The 20,507-nt window shown below is 42.9% G+C and overlaps 1 protein-coding gene across 1 annotated transcript in view; it reads right to left on the reverse strand.

The window, feature by feature from the left end:
- Positions 1 to 887: 887 nt before the first annotated feature.
- TDRD1 (tudor domain containing 1) overlaps positions 888 to 20,507 on the reverse strand; it is a 94,393-nt gene continuing 74,773 nt past the window's right edge. Inside the window, exons 21-25 of the mRNA XM_060242669.1 lie at positions 19,763 to 19,876; positions 18,031 to 18,198; positions 11,520 to 11,726; positions 10,443 to 10,489; positions 888 to 2,356 (exon numbers count right to left, since the gene is read on the reverse strand). Coding sequence (XP_060098652.1) covers positions 2,267 to 2,356; positions 10,443 to 10,489; positions 11,520 to 11,726; positions 18,031 to 18,198; positions 19,763 to 19,876 — 626 coding nt within the window. The 3' untranslated portion in view covers positions 888 to 2,266. The remainder of the gene's footprint in view (positions 2,357 to 10,442; positions 10,490 to 11,519; positions 11,727 to 18,030; positions 18,199 to 19,762; positions 19,877 to 20,507) is intronic.

Below are 20,507 nucleotides of genomic sequence, written 5' to 3' on the forward strand. Positions count from 1 at the left end.
CATTAGGGTGACAAATCAGCATAGGCAGTATTAACACTAAAGAACCCCAGATTAAAATGGCCATCCTGTTTTCTTGTGCACATTCCGACTCCATATAGGAGTCTAGTCTTCTGCTATTTATTGAATTCCATGTTTTTAGTCCACTCTTTATTTTAAAGAAGTTTCCTTTGTGCCTATAAACCTGCTAACTACTTCACACATCTGACAAAGTGGGTTCTAGTCTATGAAAGCCTGCATCACAATAATTCTTCTAGCTAGAATCTGCTAGGATTATCATCTTCCCTAGTCAGGCAAGTCTAAACTTGTGCTTGGGTGACATTTTAGGAGCTAGTACTATAAGCTTGCCCTTTGGGTCTCTATGCAGTCAATCCTTACGGTTACGACATTTTGAAAAGCAAAAAAGAGGCCATATTTCCCTGACTACTTCAAATAAGATGAATCTCATTTTAAATACCCCTACTATTGAAGCTGTGATAATTGCTACTTAACCAGGAATATTCCAAGTAGTCAGCCATGTTGGTCTGAAGTAGTAGAACAAAATAGGAGTCAAGTTGCATCTTAAAGGTGCTACTTGACTATTTTGTTCTAGGAAAATTCCTAACCTTCTATCCCAAAAAAGAGGACATTTTCATCAGTTTTTTTAAAAATCAGTCCAAAAGAAGACAGACCCCCCCCCCAAAGTATATGTCTTCTAAAAAGAGGGCATCCAGAAACTATAGTCAACCCTGAAGTATACCTCCATTAATCTAATTTAGTCTAGGATTTGCCAACAACCTGTCCATAATATGTACTGCCTGAAATATTCAAAGAAGTTCTGATTTTAAGTGCAAAATTTTACTTGTGATCAAATAATTTCAAGAGTAAAACTTATAAAGAAGACAAAAGAGTAAATACAAAAGAGTTTTAATTTGCAGTTCCATGAAGAGAGAAATTTGCAGAAAACTACAGTTTTATTAACCATATTACACTATTTCTTTGAACGAAGTCCCATTACCATACCCCCCCCCCCTACACACACACAAGTAACTATTTCAAGTTCCAACTTAGATACATACACTACAGGACTTAAATTCAGAATTTGAAATTAAATCTTTACAGTCTTCATGAATTCTTAAACAGAAAAAAGCAGCTTTACATTAATTGCCATTTTCTCTGGGATCGTTTGCTATAGTACAAAATACGATTCCTTGTATCCAGAAGCCACCACATCTCTCAATTTTCCTCAGCATACAAATGCTGATAGAGCTGATTTTGTAACAAACTGGTGAAGGGGTTACAATGATAAGAAATTAGGAAAAACCCTCTATATTGATGGTCTTCTGAAAGCTACCATTGTGCTTCAAAATGCAATACATAAAAACTTACTATGTAACAGACTATAATATCAAGAAGTCCTCATATTCTGACATTTTTATAACTGGATCTTGCTCTGCATAGTTCTTTTTTTGTGGAAACTAAATATTAAAACAACCCAATTTTAATAGTCTTAAATGTTCTATTCAAGTCAGTGACAAAACTCTCATATTTTAATGGCTCTAGTAGGATTCTGGCATTTGCTCTGAACATATTTTTAAAACCAATGGCTGTCTTTAGTGTCTTGAACACACTACAGTTTGTTCACTGTAAGGAAAAAACAACTGTCCTATTTATCTGGCTTAGACATTTTCTTCCTCTTGCCCTCACACACAGAGTGCTGACAGATGACTTTATGGTTTAGGAAAACTCTGATGAAACCAGTTTGTGGTGGTCTAACTGGGGAACTTTATCAAAATGAAGTTTCTTTCTAGTCCACAAATTGGGATTCTACACAAGGATTAAATCATATTTCAGGGTCATTTTTTGAGGGTGAGAGAGCCTGAATTAATTGCCAGAATTTAATTTTAATTTTGGTTTTATTTTATTTTGCTGTTAACTGCCCTGAGCCCTGTAAACTCAAGGAAGGGCAGTACATAAACTGAAATTGTAAATACATAAATAAAATTCAGACTTCACCACAAAATCACCACAAAATCTGGTGACATAACAGTTCTCCTAAACCATGTAAGCTTCAGTGTCAGTTCTGTGCATAAGCCTGAAAATAAACCATGTCATGAATAAAATCCATACTATGAATAAAATCAAGTTTATTCATGACAACCAAATACAACCTTATTGATTGCAGTGATTATTCCCAAATAAATGTGCTTATGACTGCAAGCTTAAGTCAGCGGCCTCTGTGATACCATAAATATTAAAAAGTCCATAATGCCATGTTTGCAGCAGAGTTCTAGCTCTCCAATAGCATTATCTCAAGAAGTTTATCTTCACCAAAACGGTCTTTCAGAAGAAAAGAGAGAATCCTTTCAAGTCTTGTAACCTAGGGGAGGACAAAGAATTCTAGTAGTTATAATGGTACTTTATTATGTCATACATGGTAGTGGTGGCCAAATTCACATTATATTTTGTTTCATCTTCTCCAAGGATCTCCCTCTTATGCAAAAACTGAATGTCACTAAAGAGGTACAAATTCTTCTAGAATCCCAGACAGAAACCTCATAGTTTCCCCTATTATATTACCTATCATTTTGGTTTACTTCCTTAAGCTAAGTTTACATCACCCATTCATCACATGCTAATTTTTTTTCATCAATGGCCTAGTCCAACCCAACTACTTTACAGGTAGTAAACAGGGTTGCACTTACCTGTAACTGTTGTTGATTGACATCTGTGCAGACACACATTGGGACTGTGCTTGAGCAAGCCTGCCTTGACAAGATTTTTGTAGCTATAGCTTCAATAGGGGGCACCCTGAACTTCAGCACATGTGCAGGTTTTCCCACCACACACATGAGATCTGAGATGGTGCCTCACCCACAGTTTCCCATGCTGCTACAAAGCAAGACAGACTTGTGAGAGAACTCACACTAGGGAAGGAGGGAGGGAATGTGTGTCTGCACAGAAGACATAAGATGAACAACAGTTACATGTAAGTGCAACCCTGCTTTCATCATCTAACCTCTAATGCAGCCCCACATTGGGACCATTGAATAGCTTACCCATAAGGAGATGGAGTAGTTCTCTAACTGAAACAACAAATGGAGTACTGCCTTACCCACTTCACTATCTTTTCTGGCTTGCTGATCTAGGATGTAGAGCTTAATTAATGTCTGTTCTGTTGGCCAAGTGGCAGCCTTACAGATCTCCATCATTGGAACCTGGCAATGGAAAGCTGCTGACACTACTAATGCAAGTGGTGATTGCTTCCCTAATGCACCATAAGATGACCTGATTGCTTCTGTGACTCATCTGGCAATTCTCTGAGAGGAAGCTGCTTGACCTTTCTTGGGACCCCAATAACAAATAAAGTCTTATCTTACCTAATAACCTTGGTTCTATTTAAATAACAAAGGAGTGCTCTCCAAGCATCAAATGTATGCAGGGATGACTCCACCTCAGAGGAAGGTGAGGGAAGGAAGACAGGGAGTTATATAACCTGAGCTAAATTAAATTTTGATACTATCTTTGACAGAAAATTTAGTGTAGGGTGTAAAACAACACACTCTTTGAATATCTTCAGAAATGGTGGGTCATAGTACAATGCTAACTTGCTGACTCATCTAGTGGAGGTTAATTGTCACAAGAAATGTGACCTTTCTAGAAAGGCAGGCCAATGAGTAGGATACTAAGAGTTCAAAAGGTCTGAAAAAACCCTCAGGTAGGGACCACTAAGATACAATAGTGGTGGTGGTGGAGGGACAGTAACCAGGCCCTTAAAAAACCTCTGTGCTGGTTTATGAGAAAATAGTGAAGATCCTGTGACCTCATCATAATAGGCCAACAGTGCTGCCAGGTGAATCTGCACCTGTGAAACAGCCAAACCTGACTTAGCTAGACTTAGCAAGTAATCGAACACTATTGGGATTTGGCATGTAAAGGCACTGGTCCCAGTCCATACACCAAGCCTGGAACAGGGCCAGTTAATGTGATAAGCATATCTGGGGGATGGTTTGCTTGTCTCAAGTAAAACCTTCATCACTCCAGTGGAGAGACCAGACCCGTGGTCACTGTCTGATACTCCAGGATGTGAGATGTAGTCTCAGGGCTTCTGTGTCTAGAACTCCATCTTGCACTAATATGTCCTTCCACTCTGGAAACTGCACAGACACTCCTTTTGTGAAGCAGGAGTTCTACAAACCAAGGCTGTCTTGGCCAAAAGGGTGCTACAAGGATGCAGTTTGTGCCCCCTACTAAAATCTTCCCCTGAATCCTGCTCACAGTTGTCATAAGGGGAAAATGTAGAACAGGGGACCCTTCCAGTGGATTGGGGGTTGGTCCTGGGTAGTAAGCAGAAAACAGCTGCTTTGGTATTTTCTGATGTAGTGAACAGGTCCACCTCAAGTTGCGCCCAGGTTCTGAATACTGGACAAAGGTACACATCTTGTAGGAAACACTTGCAAAATAAGAGGCAATAGGCCCACTGTTAGATGACAGAAAGGACAGAGAGAAAGCAAAAAGGCTTAATGCCTACTTTGCCTCAGGTCTTTTTTTCCCTTGAAGAAGAAAACAGGTTCATCTAGAGATGGTAGTAGGCAGAACATGGCTTCTGGGTTGCTGGTTGACATGGGCAGAGAGGTAGTTGAGAAGCACCTGGCTACACTGAATGAGAACAAATCCCCTGGGCCACATGGTATGCATGCAAGAGTGCTCAAAGAAATATCTAGAGAGCTTGCAGAGACTCTGTCCATCACCTTCCAGACTTCTTGGAGGATGGGAGACATGCCATAAAACTGGAGGAGGACAGACGTTATCCTTTCAAAAAAGGAAGGAGGGATGAACCAGGAAACTACAGGCCAGTCAGTTTGACCTCTCTCCCAGGGAAGATATTGGAGCATCTAAAGGACAACTTGGTGATTCAGTGGAATCAGCACAGATTTCTCCCTAACAGGTCCTGTCAGATCAACCTCATTTCCTTCTTTGATCAAGTGACTAGCTTACTGAATTAAGGGAATGCTGTTGACATTGTTTACCTGGATTTCAGAAAAGCTTTTGACAGGGTTCCGCACGATGTTCTGATGGGTAAACTAGAGGACTGTGGACTAGACTCTAGGATAGTTAGGTGGACATGGAACTGGGCAGAGAACCATACTCAAAGAGTAGCTGTCAATGGCATTTCATCTGAATAAAGAGAGGTGCCCGGTGGGCTTGGTTCTGCCACAGGGCTTGGTTCTGGGCCTGACACTTTTCTGTATTTTTATATATGATCTGGATGAGGAGGGGCTACTCATTTAATTTGCAGATGACGCCAAATTGGGAGGAGCAGCAAGCAGATCAGAAGATAGAGACAGAATTCAACGAGATCTGAACACACTGGAAAAGTGGGTGGATGTGAACAAGATGCAATTTAACAAGGATAACTTTAACAAGTTACTCTACACCTGAGGAACAACAATGAGAAACATGCATACTGGATGGGAGCTACACTTCTGGGAAGCAGTGTGTGTGAACAAGATCTTGGAGTACAATGGACTGTAAGTTAAATACGAGCAGCCAGTGTGATGCAGCAACAGAAAAGGCTAATGCCATCTAGGAGTGTATCAATAGAGGCATAACATCCAAATTACAAAAGAGGTTATAGTCCTGTTGTACACTGGATTGGTCAGGTCACACCTGGAGTATTGTGTGCAGTTCTGGAGGCCTCACTTCAAGAAGGATGTGGATAGAAGGGAGTGGATGCAGAGAGTGATAAGGATGATCAGGAGCCTGGAGACCAAGTTCTATGAGGAAAGGCTGAGGGACTTGGGAATGTTCAGTCTGAAGAAGAGGAAATTGGAGGGGGACATGATTGCTCTCAAAGTATTTGAAGGGCTTTCACTTAAAGGGGGGAGGGAGCTGTTCCTGTTGGTAGCAGAGGATAGGACTCATAATAATGAGTCTAAATGGGAAGGTACTAGCTGGATGTTAGGAAAAACTTCTTTACAGTAAGAGTTGTTCAACAGTGGAATCAGTTACCCAGGGAGGTGGTGACCACTCCCTCACTGGCAGTCTTTAAGCAGTGGCTGCACAAACACTTGTCAGGGATGTTCTAGGCTGATCCTGCATTGAGCAAGGAGTATGGCCACTTCCAACTCTGGGATTCTGAACATCCTGCTTAGAGTTCCGCAAGTTCCTGCAATGTGAATCACTCTGAGGGACACCCCTAGTTCTACAAGAGTCTCCTAGAGGCAGCAATAGGTTCCACACATTGTCTGCTGGAGCCCATGCCTGCCTGTTTGTTTAAGTAGTGAACTGTGGCTGAATTGTCCAACTGTAGTAGGACTCTCCTGTTCATGAGAATGTCTGAAAAAGCAGTAAGGGCTAAATGCACAGCACATAATTTGAGTACATTAATATGGAGGGTGGACTGAGTAGGAGATCAGTGTCCTTGCGCTGAACAGTCTAAGCAGTGAGCCCCCCTAGCCCTTCATTGGGCCATCTGTGGTGTGTGTAATGGTACCACTTGGAAGAGACTGAATCATCCAACCACCCTAGTAACTTCCTTATGACATGTCTGGGGTTCAAAAAGTGGGACCCCAGGAATGTCTACTAGGATCTCAACTATGTATGAACCATAGCTGTAATGGTCTCATATGGAGAGTCTGGCAGTAGGGATAACACCTGTAAGTAAGTAAAGTAAATTTTATTCTTATATCCCGCCCTCCCCCGCCAGAAGGCGGGCTCAGGGCGGCTCACAGACATGTACTGGAAGACATAAGCCTTAGCAAATATTGCATAGTAAAGACCAGTGGAGGACTGGGTCTAAAAATACTGGTTGCCAGACTTCTATTATTTTGGAACCTCTATTATATTTTCAAGCTACTAAAAAGTCATTAACATTTAGAACATATTGTTTAAAGGGGCCCACTTCATCAGGGGCACACAGAGCCCACTTGCCATCAGACAAGCTGACACCGTGGCCAGTCCGCCACCGGTCAAGACTGATTGCCAGCGCTTCTTGGAAGAGGTGAGCACTGTTCTTGTGGTAGAACAGCTCTACCCCTGACAGAATCGAGGATCACCCCCCAGTGATTCCTGACAAAATCGAGGATCACCCCCAGTGATGCCTGCTCCATGACCAGAAGAGTTGCCAGCTCAGGCTTGGGAAATGCTTCAAGATTTGGATGCTTGGGGAGGGCAGAGTTTGGGGGGGGGAGAGCTCAGCATGGGTGTGATGCCAGTCTAGGACTTGCCTTTCTCCTATACTCTATGGCAGGGATCCCCAACCTTTTTGACCCTACAGGTATCTTTCAGATTGGGACACAACATGGTGGGTACAGTCATGAAATGGACACTTCAGGATGCAGAGCCAGACACAAATGGTTGCTGCAACTTCCTTTCAAGTTAACACAGCAAAAAACTGTGGTGCTGTAGTAGCAGCTGCTTGCCAATACAACATTTTTTCACCACCCAGGATCTCGTGATGTATATGGTGGGAAAACCCAGGCGCACACAGAATCAAGGGCACCCTCTATCAGAGCTATAGCTACAAAAATCTTGTCTGAGGCAGGCTTGTACTAGGGCAGTCCCAATGTGGGGTTGTACTAGACAATGGGAAATGAACTAGCTATTTCTCAATTAGCTGATGAACATATACAGGTTGCTTATCTGTAACTGGTATTATGAGAGTAATGATTTGTTCAGGCATATTATTTGGTTCCACATTATCAGTCTATTGTTCAGAATCTTCTGTATCTAAGCCAGAGGTATCAAACATGCAGTCTGGGGGCCAAATCAGGCCCCTGGAGGGCTCCTATCAGGCCCCCGAGCAATCGGCTGTCATCTGCTTCCTTCCACATAACAGCTTGCTTTGCAAGGTTTGCTCAATTGCACAGGAGCTACAGAGCAAAACCTCTTTATTTTCTCTCCTGGCTGAGGCTCCTCCCTTGGGGAGGAATGGCTTGCTTTGCCAGGCTCTCTCAATTGCACAGCAGAGCTACTGAACCAAGACTCTCTTCCTTCTATTGGCTGAAGCTCCCCCTCCAGTCCCCTGGGGAAAGAAGGAAAGAGCCAGAGCTTTCTTTGCCCAGGAAATAAAAAGAAAGCATCTTTAAGACCAATAAGTGCTAACGTTTTAAACATGTTTTAAGTTTTGGGCTTTTTAAAAATATTTGTTTGTCTGTATACTTTATAAAATTTATATCTCCGCTACCTAATCTTAAATAGGTACACATATGGCTTGGCCCAACATGGCTCAGTCCAACCTGACATGGCCCAGCCCAAAAAGGTCTCATTTATGTCAGATTCAGCCCTCATAACAAATGAGTTCGACACTCCTGGTCTAAGCTAAAAATGTTTATAGTGGCTTTACCCATTTTGAGGCAGACAGTGTCACCAGGCATAACCTCAATAGGCATACCCATGTCTTCCTACTTAGTAAACCCTAGAACACAGTAATCCAAAGATACACCTGTTGCAAGCAATGACGGCATGTTACATGCACTGCTCTCTCTCTCACACAACAGGGCATATTAAGGTGTCTGCAAATATATTCCTCAATGTTAGTTTATGTAATATTATATAGGCATATTGTTTGTGCCAAATGGACTCACTGGTAAAGTTCAGTAAGCTTTGCTGTCTGACAGGAATCCCAGTGGACAGATGGGAGCTTCCAATTCTCAGGGAAAAATCAGTCCCTCATCGAGGGCACACCTTTTACAGTGGATCCTCTACCTCATAGAAAGGCATGGTTCTATGAATTTCCTGGGGTTACCAAAGCTATTGATGCCCCTCAGGTCTAACATGGGACAAAGGCTGTCTAGAGGTAAAGTCTAGGTTGGTAAAATAATGAGAATAACAGTCTAGGGAGCTCTGACAGAAAGGATCATCTCAACAGCCCCTTTGTTAAGAAGAGCACGGATTTCTGATAGCAGAGTTGGGCTTAGATGTGTGATCTTGAAGAAGCCTAAAAAGGGAAGTAAAATGAGCCAAATGATGTAGCTTGTACATATAGATAGTGAAAGCCCACCTGTTGTTTTGTGCACTCTCAGGCTGGAAGTAATTGACATAACTGTGTTAACAAGGAAAGGATTGGTGGGAAGGTCAAAGGCTACACTTTAGGGCTATGGAGGATTTGGAATGTTGCAAAGTGAACCTGCTCTTAGAACAGGTCAAGAGAAGAACTTGAAAAAACTTGCAGGGGAAAGGAATATGCCATTCCATCCTACCCACACTTCCATTCCTCACTGCCTTCTCTATCCCCCCCTCCCCTTGTTCTTTCTTGGCATTCAAAGGCTTGGGACTGAGAGTGAAAAATGTGTCCTGGAGGCTGTGTTCAGGCTGTCACTGATGTAGATCAGGTGATGGGGTTGTGGAGGAGAAGGAAAGCCCCTCAGACCTAGACACCCCAAGAAGTGAGTGGTGTGGCAAGAGGCTGAAAGACCTGGACTTGGGGGAAGGGGACAGAGAGAGAAGGCAAGATTGAGGCAGGGGGAGCTTACTTCATTCTCAGTCTTTCCCATCACCACATGCCTCCTTGCCACCAGTCTCTCTCTCTCATGCTCATATATGGTTTTGAAGTACAAGAGGGCTGATGCAAGCTTTGAAATATGGTCCTGATAAAACCACTGCCTGGAACCATTCTCACAGCACAAGACCTTGCTACTGTTTCCTAAAGTAAAGTTAAAGCAATAGACTAACACTAGATATGCCTACACATGCCAATCAGTGATATTTTCAGACATTATGAGCCAAGCAGCTTTACTTTAGGAAACAGTAGCAAGGTCCTTCCTATCTTGGGTATGGTCCAGCAGAAGAGATCTTTTCCCACAGAAAATCTTGATAGCACGCTGCAAGGCTCAATGCAGGGGAAAAGTGCAGCTGAGCAATAGCATTTCAACCTCTACCATCAAGAAATGAGAATGAAAGTATGGCTCTACTTACTGAAGCATATGGAGTGGCAACTTTTTGGGGTGGGTGGGAGGTGACCATCAAGTTTCTGGCTCAGCTATAGAGGATTCTGAATGTTCAAGCACAGCACTGTGTGCCTGCACAGAGATCACCAAAGGCTTATTTTGTTCCTATTCAACCCTTGGCTAGAAACAATACTAAGAACTTGAGAGCCCAGCTGGATAAAACTAATGGTTCAGCACCTTGTTTCCCCACAGTGGCCAACAAGATATTCCAGAAAGCCCACAAGCACAGCTTCACCTTTCAGTCTCTCATCAGACAACTGGTACTCAAAGGAACAATGAAACAATCAAACTTCACTTGAGTTAAAGGAAGTGATCTGGACAAGACAGTTTTAAAAAACCACAGATTTACTGCAATGCCTCATTCTGCTGCAATAATTTATCTTATTAATTGTCTGGTTACTTTTTGCTCACTTACTATAAATGCATTTTTCAGATTGCACTATTAAACCATCTTCACTGGCTAAGCAAACAATCTTATTAGGAAACAAACTGGACTTGCTCTAGATTGAAACTTACTTGCTTCTTTAACTCTGCACAACAGCATTTGGCCTTCTTTGCACACTCTACAAAGAAACAAATGTAATTAGTTAAATATATCTAGGTTCTTACTGCTTCAAGTAAGCAGCTCTGAGAATAAGTGAAAAGTGTCCAATTTTCTCTATTAAAATATTGACAGCATGTGTGTGTTGAAACTGAATCCTTCTAAGACAGAGGTTCTGTGGCTGGGGGACTTTGGTGTGGTATGTCAGCTCCTGGCTCTTGATGACTGGCACCTACCATTAAGAGCCTGGGTGTGATCCTGGATGCCTCACTGACAATGGAAGCCCAGCTCACAGATGTTGCCAGACTGGTGTTGTTTCAACTGTGCCATGTCAGACAACTAGCCCCACACCTGTTTTGTCCAGATCTAGCCACTGTAATCCATGCAATGGTCACCTCCAGGCTGGATTACTGTAACTTCCTCTATGTGGGCCTAACCTTGAGGCTGATCCAGAAACTGATACAGAATCCATTAGCTTGGCTCCTTACAGGGATACTGCACACAGCATACATCCATCCTGTGCTGTCTGACTGTACTGACTTCCAGTGGAGTATCAGATCAGGTTCAAGGTTCTAGACCTTCAAGGCCCTAAACAGTCAGGACATACCTTCAGGACCACCTCTTCTGTATACCCCCAGAAGAGCAGTGCGCTCTGCAGATCAAAGTCTATTGGTGATCCCCAGGCCAAGAGACATCCAGCTGTCCTTGACCAGAGCCAGGGATTTCTCTGCCCTGGCTCCAACCTGGTGGAACTCTCTTCCAAACATCCAAGCCCTGTGATACTTGTTACAGTTCTGCAGGGCTTGCAAGGTGTTTAGCTGAGTACAGTGACTGTTCCATCTTAGCATGTGAGACAGCAGCCTGACTGGTTTTTCTTGTGCTATCTCCATCTGCATTCTGCTTGTAACTGGTTTTATTCTGTTCTTAACTGATGTACATTGTAGAGGGTGGTTGAAAAATCCAAATAAATATGTCAGGTAGCACTCTGACTCTAAACAGGAAATATATATACGATTATGACAAGTACATAAATGAGTTCACAAAGTACTTACGATTCTCCCTATTGATATGTCTTGCCAGGTTTTCAATTACCAGCTGGTCAGCTACATTCAGATTATTTTCACAATTTTTATTCATTGTTACTGCATGAATATTTTCAGTAACTCCTTTCACCTTTATAATCACACAGTCATTCAGTAAGAGAGCTTTTAGCCTCTCTATTGCAGATACGGACCACTTTCCATCCAGTTCCATAATCCCTAGAAAACAGATAATTTCACTTCAGTTTACTGAATTATTGAAACTGTTAACTATGCTCTTAATTTAAAATTGCAATGGATATGTGCAAGCTGGACTGAAGTAGTGAAGCTTCTATATGTGGAAGCTTCTATATGTGATTCCTGAAATAAAAAATTCAAATAAACTCTTTACTGTACTGTTTACAGATTCAAATAAGGAATTTACTATCACAAGAATGCATTATACATTAAATATGAATGGACGCTTGCACAAAGACAGAAAGGAGTTCTTCATGTATTGTTTCTAACCTATTCTATCTGGAACTAACTGAGGGCTAAACTACTAATAACAATGACATCTTGTTTCTGAGTTGTTTTTAATGACTCCATAAATAATTATGGATTCTTCCTTTGTACTGGCTATTTCCAATTTAATACTCCTCTCGTACAGAGTTATAATTCAGTCAGTAATCCAAACCAACGCAGATGCTTGGAGATATAATTTAATATTCAGTACCATAGAATCAGAGTTGGAAGGGACCTCCAGGGTCATGTAGTCCAACCCCCTGCCCAATGCAGGAAACCCACAAATACCTATCCCAAATTCACAGAATCTTCATCGCTGTCAGATGGCCATCTAGTCTCTGTTTAAAAACCTCCAAGGAAGGAGAGCTCACCACCTCCCGAGGAAGCCTGTTCCACTGAGGAATCACTCTAACAGTCACAAAGTTCTTCCTAATGTTGAGCCTGAAACTCTTTTGATTTAATTTCAACACATTGGTTCTGTTCCTACCTTCTGGGGCCACACAAAACAATTCCACACCATCCTCTAGAAGACAGCCCTTTAAGTACTAGAAGATGGTGATCATATCACCTCTCAGCTGCCTCCTTTCCAGGCTAAAAATGTGCAGTCCTAACATGAGTTTCCATGGCAAGAACGTGTAGTCCTAACACATATACTGCTACGCCTCTTCCCTTTCTCATTTGCCTGTCCCTTTTAAATAAGTTGTACCCCTGAATCCTAATATTCCAGTTGTGAGTGTCATCTCACCAAGTTTCAGTAAGGCCTATCATGTCATAGTCTCCTTCCCGTATTAGGACTTCCAGTTCCTCCTGTTTGTTTCCCATACTCTGTGCATTAGTGTAAAGCCATCAAAATCCACATTTTATGCATCCTGAGGGTTTAGTTTCCATACAAACCTGCAAGTTCACACTACCTAGCATATGCATCACCTCTCTGCAAATTTTTAATGTTCTTATCCCCAGTTTCGGGCATCATACAAGGCTTTGAATTATTGTCTTGCTCCCCCATACAATTTAGTTTAAAGCCCTCCTTATTAGGTTAGCAAGGCTGTTACCCAACACCCTTTTCCCTACCACTGTAAGGTGCAAACCATCTCCGAATAGAAGACCACCATCTTGAAAGCGTAAGCCATGGTCCAGAAATCCGAATCTTTCCTGACACCATCGATGTAGCCAGTTGTTTGTTTGAAGTATTCTTCTTTTTCATCCTAAGCCACAGCCTTCAACAGGAAGAACTGACGAGAACGCAACCTGTGCACCCAGCTCCTTCACCTTCTGACCCAGAGCCACATAGTCTTTTCTAATATGTTCAGGGCTATGACGGGCAGTATCATTCGTTCCCATGTGGATCAGCAAGAAAGGATAGTAATCCATGAGCTTGATAAATTTTCCAATCCTTTCTGTCACATGCTGGATGCGTGCACCTGGCAGACATCAGACCTCTCGGGATGACAAGTCCGGTCGGCACACTTTGGGCTCCACCCCTCTGAGCAAGAAGTCTCCAATCACCATCACCTTCCTCTTCCTATATTGGGGAGCAGAAGCTCCAGGCTTCTTATCCAAAGGATCCTGAGAAACTTTCTTCAAGCTTCATGGAGGCTGGGGAAGTAGCCCTTGTTCCAATGGTTCAGAATCAGTTACTGTGGGGAGATCCTGGAACCTATTGTTGAGCAGCAGAGGTTCAGAACATCTCCTGATTTTCTTTCTCCTTCGAGTTACATTTTTCCAGGAACCCTCCTCCTGTGTTGGGTTCTCTTCTAATTGCTGAGATACCATTTCCTTTCCCTCCTCTTGTCCTTTCAAGAGTGCCTCATGCTTTCTGTCAAGAAAATCTTCACCTTCCTTTATACACTGCAGTGCGGACAATCATGCCTCCAGTCCCCGTATCTTCTCCTCCAGCAGGGTCCCTAACTTACACTTGCTGTAAGTGTAATTTCTTCAATATAGTTTGCCTGTCTAAGGCTGTATGTCAGTATATTTGAGTCCTACATTTAAAGACAGCCTCGGAAGCTCCTCAAACAAAATCTGGAAGATTATATATTTGCAGAATTTCGTTGTAATTGGATTGCTATTTTAGGTTAATGGGAAAAACATATGCTTGAGAGATGACCTGCTGGACCTGCCTTCAGTTTATGCCAGTAATCAAATAAGGCTTCATGTGCACATCTCCAAAGAGAAGGGAGGCCCGATTTGGCTCTCAACAGAGCAGCTGGAGTGTTAGGCTGTAGTACTAGAATGCTTTTCAGGAAAGAATTTTGGATTCTCTCCAGATTTTCAATTAAGGCATCATTCCATCCCCACACCTCCACACCGTAGAGGAGTTGGGCAATTACCTTGTTCTGGAAGAGCTTTAGAACCAGGTCTATCTGAAAGCCTTGCTTGGGATGATAAAATCTGAGGATTACCCCAGGTGATTGGAGGGATGTTGATTTTGCAGTTTCTAGGTGTGCCTTCCAAGAGAGTGTGCTGCTAAAGGTGATTTCCAGGTGTAAGGAAGAGATCAGTTCAGGCCCAAAACAGCAACACTGATAAACTAAAAGGAGACCACTTACGAGTTGTTGCAGAAATGGTTAAGCTTTCATCTTCCCAGAGCTGCTGAAACACCTTAATTAACAGCTGGACTGGAGAGAGGGAGGAGCACCAGTGAGCCAAGATTTTTCCCTCTCAGAATAAAGCCAAGCAGGAGAGAAAGTGGTTTTTTTGTTTGTTTGTTTTAATCACATGTTTCTTTTGGGGCAGGAAATGCTCCTGTCTTTGAAGTCTGGATTTGTTTGATTTTAATTGATTTGTTGTTGCTTGCAGACCTCCAGAAACACTTTAATTTCCTTTGCCTGACTAATTACTGGCATTGAAGGTCTCCTTACCTTGGAGGTCTCTTTGCCAGTTTGGTGTAGGTGTTATATGTGCGGACACTTATCTGGAAGAACCAGGTTTGATTCCCCACTCCTCCACCTGGAGCTGCTGGAATGACCTTGGGTCAGCCATAGCTCTGGCAGAGACTGTCTTTGAAAGGGCAGCTGCTGTGAGAGTCCTCTCAGCCCCACCCACCTCACAGGGTGTCTGTTGTGGGGGAGGAAGATAAAGGAGATTGTGAGCCGCTCTGAGACACTGAGATTGAGTGGAGGGCGGGATATAAAATCCAACATCTTCTTCTCTATATTAATAAAGATTTTTTTTTGCCTGATCTGCTGGAGTGGACCTTTGAGCTGAGGATTTAGAGCCTGGAACCCTTCACCAGGTATTGAAAGATTCTTGACACTGCTCAACTGGGAATCCATCTACTGACCAGCAGGAAATACAATGCCAGTGTCTGAAAACTAGCACCTTGATCTTTGAGTAATTTCATTTCAAAAGCTCTTCTTTACAGAAGTCACTGAGCTTGGACAACAATCTTCTTAAAACCAATGTGGGTAACAGACGATGTGGGTCATCAGCATAAAGGAGGACTGGGATCTTCCATGAGCCAAGATGAGGAGGCAAGAGGTCAGAGCCTGAAAACCTCTTAGTGATTTCTTAGTAATTCTGGATAATATATACTATGGAATTTCACTATTAGATGCAAAAGATGTTTGCTGATGTTAGTACTTGCCAGTTTAGACCAGAGCCTATCTCTATCGACTGAGTAAAGGCAGCTGCAAGATCAACAAAAGCTACATATAGGTGTTTAATGGGACCCTTTGCAAAATCTGTGGCACCCAGTGAGCATGCACAGAAGGCCCAGCACACACGCTCATGGGGCTGGCGCGAGGATCCTGCCAAGTTCTTTCTGACCGCTGACTGTTCCCAACAGACGGAGACTGACAGCAGAGGGGAAGGAGGGCGGGTGGTGTGAATGCACAGATGACCACTCGAAGATCATCAGTTACAAGTAAGCAACCAGTTTATCTTCTTTGTGGTCTCTGTGTTTCACACCCTTGGGAGATTAGCAAGCTAGACATACCTGGAGCTGGGAGCTGGCGGTCAACCAGAAGAAGCAGTCTGCAACACCAAATTCCCCAGCTGAGCTCTTTGCTGCCTGTGCGTAATGCCTCATGAACGCATGCAGTGAGGACCATGTGGCTGCCTTACAGATGTCTGTCAGGAAGGTACCTTGGAAAAATGCAGTGGACGTAGCCATAGCCCATGTGGAATGTGCACGAATAGGCCCAGGCAGAGGTCTTTTTGCAAGAAGGTAACAAAGTTTAATAGTCTCCATAAGCCATTTAGAAAGTCTCTGTGCTGAGATTTTGCAGCCTAGTCTAGACGCAGCACAGGAGACAAACAAGTGTGGATCCTTCCTATAACTCTTCGTCTGACTCAGGAAGAAAAGCAACCGTCACTTAACTTCCAATGAGTGTAAACGCCGTTCAACATCTGAACAAGGTGAAGAAAAAACGGTAGGAAGCCAAATGTCTAGGCCCAGGTGGAACTCAGAGATTACTTTTGGGAGGAAAGTAACATCTGGAGTCAATGACACTCCATGCTCATGAAATATCAAATATGAGTGATCACACAGGAGTGCCATCAGCTCCCCCACACACCTAGCAGACATTACTGCAACCAAGAAGGCGGACTTCCATGATAATAGTTGCAGGGAACACATCGCCATGGGCTCAAATGGCTGTCTAGTTAGTCTGTCCAGGACCAGTGGAAGGTCCCAAGCAGCCAGAGGGTTCTGAGATAGAGGGTACATCTGTACAAGTCCTTTCATAAACTTCTTAGAATGAGGGTGTGTGAAAACAGAATAACTGTCTATGTGCACATGATAGGAAGAGATCGCTGCCAGGTAAACTCTGACTGAGGAAAAGCTCAAACCAGAATCAATTAACGATAACAGAAATTAAAAAATTACAGTTAAGTTCACCTGGTGAGGCAGAATTGCTGAACAAAATCAACAAATCTGGTCCATTTTCTCTGATAGAATTTGTGAGTAGACAATTTCCTGCTATTTAAGAGGACTAGTTGTACTCCGTCTGAGAAGATGGGTGATTTATGAACCAAGCTGTTAGCTTGAGGTGAGGTACACTGTGGTGGAGTAACTGGCCTCTGTGAGCCAAGAGAAGATCTGATTTGGCAGGAAAGTAGTGAAACACCCCTTGTGCAAGCCTGAGGACCACAGGAAACGAAGTCTGACATCACCACCATGATGTAGGATGCATTGTGCATGTTCCTGCTGCAGCTTGATCACAACCCTTGTCAGTAATGGAAACAGAGGAAACATGTAGAGGAAGCAATCCGTCAAAGAGAGCAGCAGCCTGTCCTCCAAGGAAGCCGGGTCCACCCCCCTCTGGTGCAGAAGAACTGACATTTCTGGCTTGGGACTGTGGCAAATACGTCTACCGGGGATGGCCCCACCTTTGGAAGACTGGGCGCAGGTAGGTCCAGTTGATTTCCCATTCGTGAGGGAATGTGAATCCCTTGCTCAGGGAATCCGCTTGTAAACTGAGCACCCCCAGAAGTTGTGAGGCAGTCACAAAATTTGGGAGTCTAGACACTCCTTTCAGATTTTGATGGCAAGGGAGCAAAGTTTGTGATAGACCATCCCACATTGTCTGTTGACATAACTGAGGGCAGTTGTGTTGTCTGTCAGCACTGCTACTGCCTGGTCTGACAACAAAGGGCGGAAGGACCTGAGTGCAAAATGAATAGCTAGGAGCTCCAAGTAGTTGAGTCAGAGGTTGGGGCCATGGGCCACCCACACAAAGGCCATCCAAGTGCACACCCCATCCCCATAGGGAAGTGTCTGTAGTGACTGTAGCTGTTGGAGTGGGTTGACCAAAGTGTCCACCACAGCACTGCTCCCTCAGGCCAATTCCACCCCCCCACACACACACCTCTCAAAGCCATCACATCTTACTGCCCTCAAGAAAACCGGCAGATGTCATATAAGATACACCAATGCTACAAGAAGGAAGCAACTTAATGATGCAGCAAAGAAATTTGCAAATAGTACTTACATACTATAGCAAAGCATGGATATCAGGCCAGTTATTTATATACTTAGAAAACTATAGGCATGCATATATAGAATCTTGTTTACTACCTGCAAGGGAACACTTAAATATCTGAAAAGGTAGTTCCAAGTAGGAGGCATTTATAGGTAGCAGCCTAGAAAGTGATAGTATCTCCATATTTCCATAATCTGCATATGCCACTTTCACTTCTGACACAAAAACTTCCAGAACAACAGCACGGTACCAACAATCATCACCTGAAGAGGAGTAAAAAACAAACCAGTTAATATTTAGTTTGAGCTTGGTAGAATGGCCATGGTAAGTATAAAAGCACTCAATTGCCTTTCCTTGCTGTTTGAAAGTTTCTCCTCCCCACAAGCAACTGATGAACTATTCAACCAAGTTTCCCTAACAAGCTACATTCACAACTTTAGTAAAATTTGTAGCTCACTAAACTTCTTTTAGGCAACAGATCAAACTCCCACTCTTCAACAACTCTTTTTAGTTGATATATCTCTTACAAATCTACCCACAGAACCTTGCACCACTTGACTGAAGCAGAAAGAAAAAGATGCTGAATCAGGAACAGGCAAGCATCTCTGGAATATAGAAGTGTTACAGTAGTTAACACAAGCTAGACTGCAATATCTGTGGAAACTGAAATTCTGGTTAAAACAAGAGAGGAGTTGTTAATAGAGATCAGATATAATGAGGAAAAAATGATCACTCTTATCGGTTGTACCTCTGGACTGACACCATTACAATGGAACAGACTGGCATCTGATGCAGCTATCACAACTAATGAAAGAGTCTCTACTTGTATGGAAATGCTCAATGCTCTGTATAAGTATCTGTATAAGAGAGTATAAGCTCTCTTTCCACTGCTACAGACTAACATGTCTACCCTCTTGATCTACAAAACAAGTGATACACTCCCGGGGGGGGGGGGAGTTTTAACTGAAAGATACAATTTTAGCCTTTTAGGAAAAAAATGACCAGGTGATGTCAGAACCCAGAGCATTGTTAGATGTGGTCAGGACTTTTTTGGTAGAAAAAGCCCAGCAGACACTTATTTGCATATTAGGCCACACCCCTTATGCCATGTCACCTGGAACGGCGTTCCTCTGCGTTCTTGCTCAAAAAAAGCCCTGGATGTGGCTTTGGAAGGGGGGAGGGAGAGATTATACAGATTGTTGAGAAATTATTTCCAACAGAAGCAGGGATAGAGACTCCTCCTGCATAAGAGATGAAAAGCATTTGGGGTGAGACTAAGGAGGCTTCAGGAACAGCTGCAGCAGTTGTAGGATCACCATGAGGTCAAGCCTGTTTGAGGCCCAGCCCTTCTCTAGGTGGGACTGCAGAGGATTTAAGGGCTCCCGAGCTGCAGACAGGGGTGGGCAACCAGGAAGGCAAGGAGGGATCTTGCCCAGTTGTGCAGTTGGTCATGCAGCAGCCAAATGCTGAGAAGGAGCAGTCCCAGGCCACTGACCTCCTGGTCAGACCCCATGCCAGGTGAAAGACTTATTGAGGTGGTTTGTGGGGTTTATACCACTTGAGGAAACACAGCATAGGATCCTGTACATGTGATGGAAATAAACCGCTCTTCAGCTGAGGCCCCTGGGACTTGCTTCGTCTTATTTGCCACATTTTATATAGTTCTATGTGCGGAGCAAAATGGGAGAAGCAGCTTTTACTATAATACCATTCTCCAGTAATGGATAATACAGCTTTTGACCGAGTCATGTCTCCTCAATGGCCCTTACTTTCAGTGACAGGCCACAAGTTCTACATCATCATTTTAATAGTTTTGTGTTCTCTGACCTGAGAATCTAGCACAACAGGCTTCACCAACTTTTGGTTTGAAGACATGGTTTTTCTGAGAAGTGCAATAATCTGCAAGTTGAAGCATCAGTCCACAGAGCTTCTGTGGATCCACTGAAATGGGATAAAAGTTAAACATTTTATACATTCCACTGTATACCCTATTAAGACGTTCTATGATAAAATAAACATTTACAGCATTTAGAAGCAATTTAAACCAGACTGTTTTAGAAACACATAATGAAGCAACAATACTCCTTAAAGTTTAAACTACCAGCAATAATAAAATATAACAAAAGTAACAGCATGAAAATTTAAAAACTACAGCCAGTTTTAAAGCTAGAAAACAAAAAAGACACAGCAAAAAAAAAACCCCGTTATGTATTTTTCAGGTATTTTCTAGGCCTACTCAGATTCTAGGCCTAACAAATCAGCCCTCGATAAAAAAGCCAATATTAAACAAGCAAAGCCTTTGACAGCATAAAGCCAATATTATTTGGCTTTTATTCAGACTGGCACAGCAATACTGAATTGCAGCTTTTTCTGGTCTGCAGTTTAAATCACAGGGCAGAAGAAACCTTAATGCATTTAAAGGGACTGTCCCTTTAAATATGTTTTGCGAGCACAGCATGCGAGAACAAAGAAGGTTCCCTTCTGGGTTCACTTGCACTGCGGTTTGCAAAGAACATCTGAAGGGATCATCCCTCCAAATTGTGTGCAGGTCCAATGTGCAAAAGGGGAGGGA

This window comes from Heteronotia binoei, chromosome 6 (assembly GCF_032191835.1).
Source record: "Heteronotia binoei isolate CCM8104 ecotype False Entrance Well chromosome 6, APGP_CSIRO_Hbin_v1, whole genome shotgun sequence".
Lineage (NCBI taxonomy): Eukaryota > Metazoa > Chordata > Lepidosauria > Squamata > Gekkonidae > Heteronotia > Heteronotia binoei.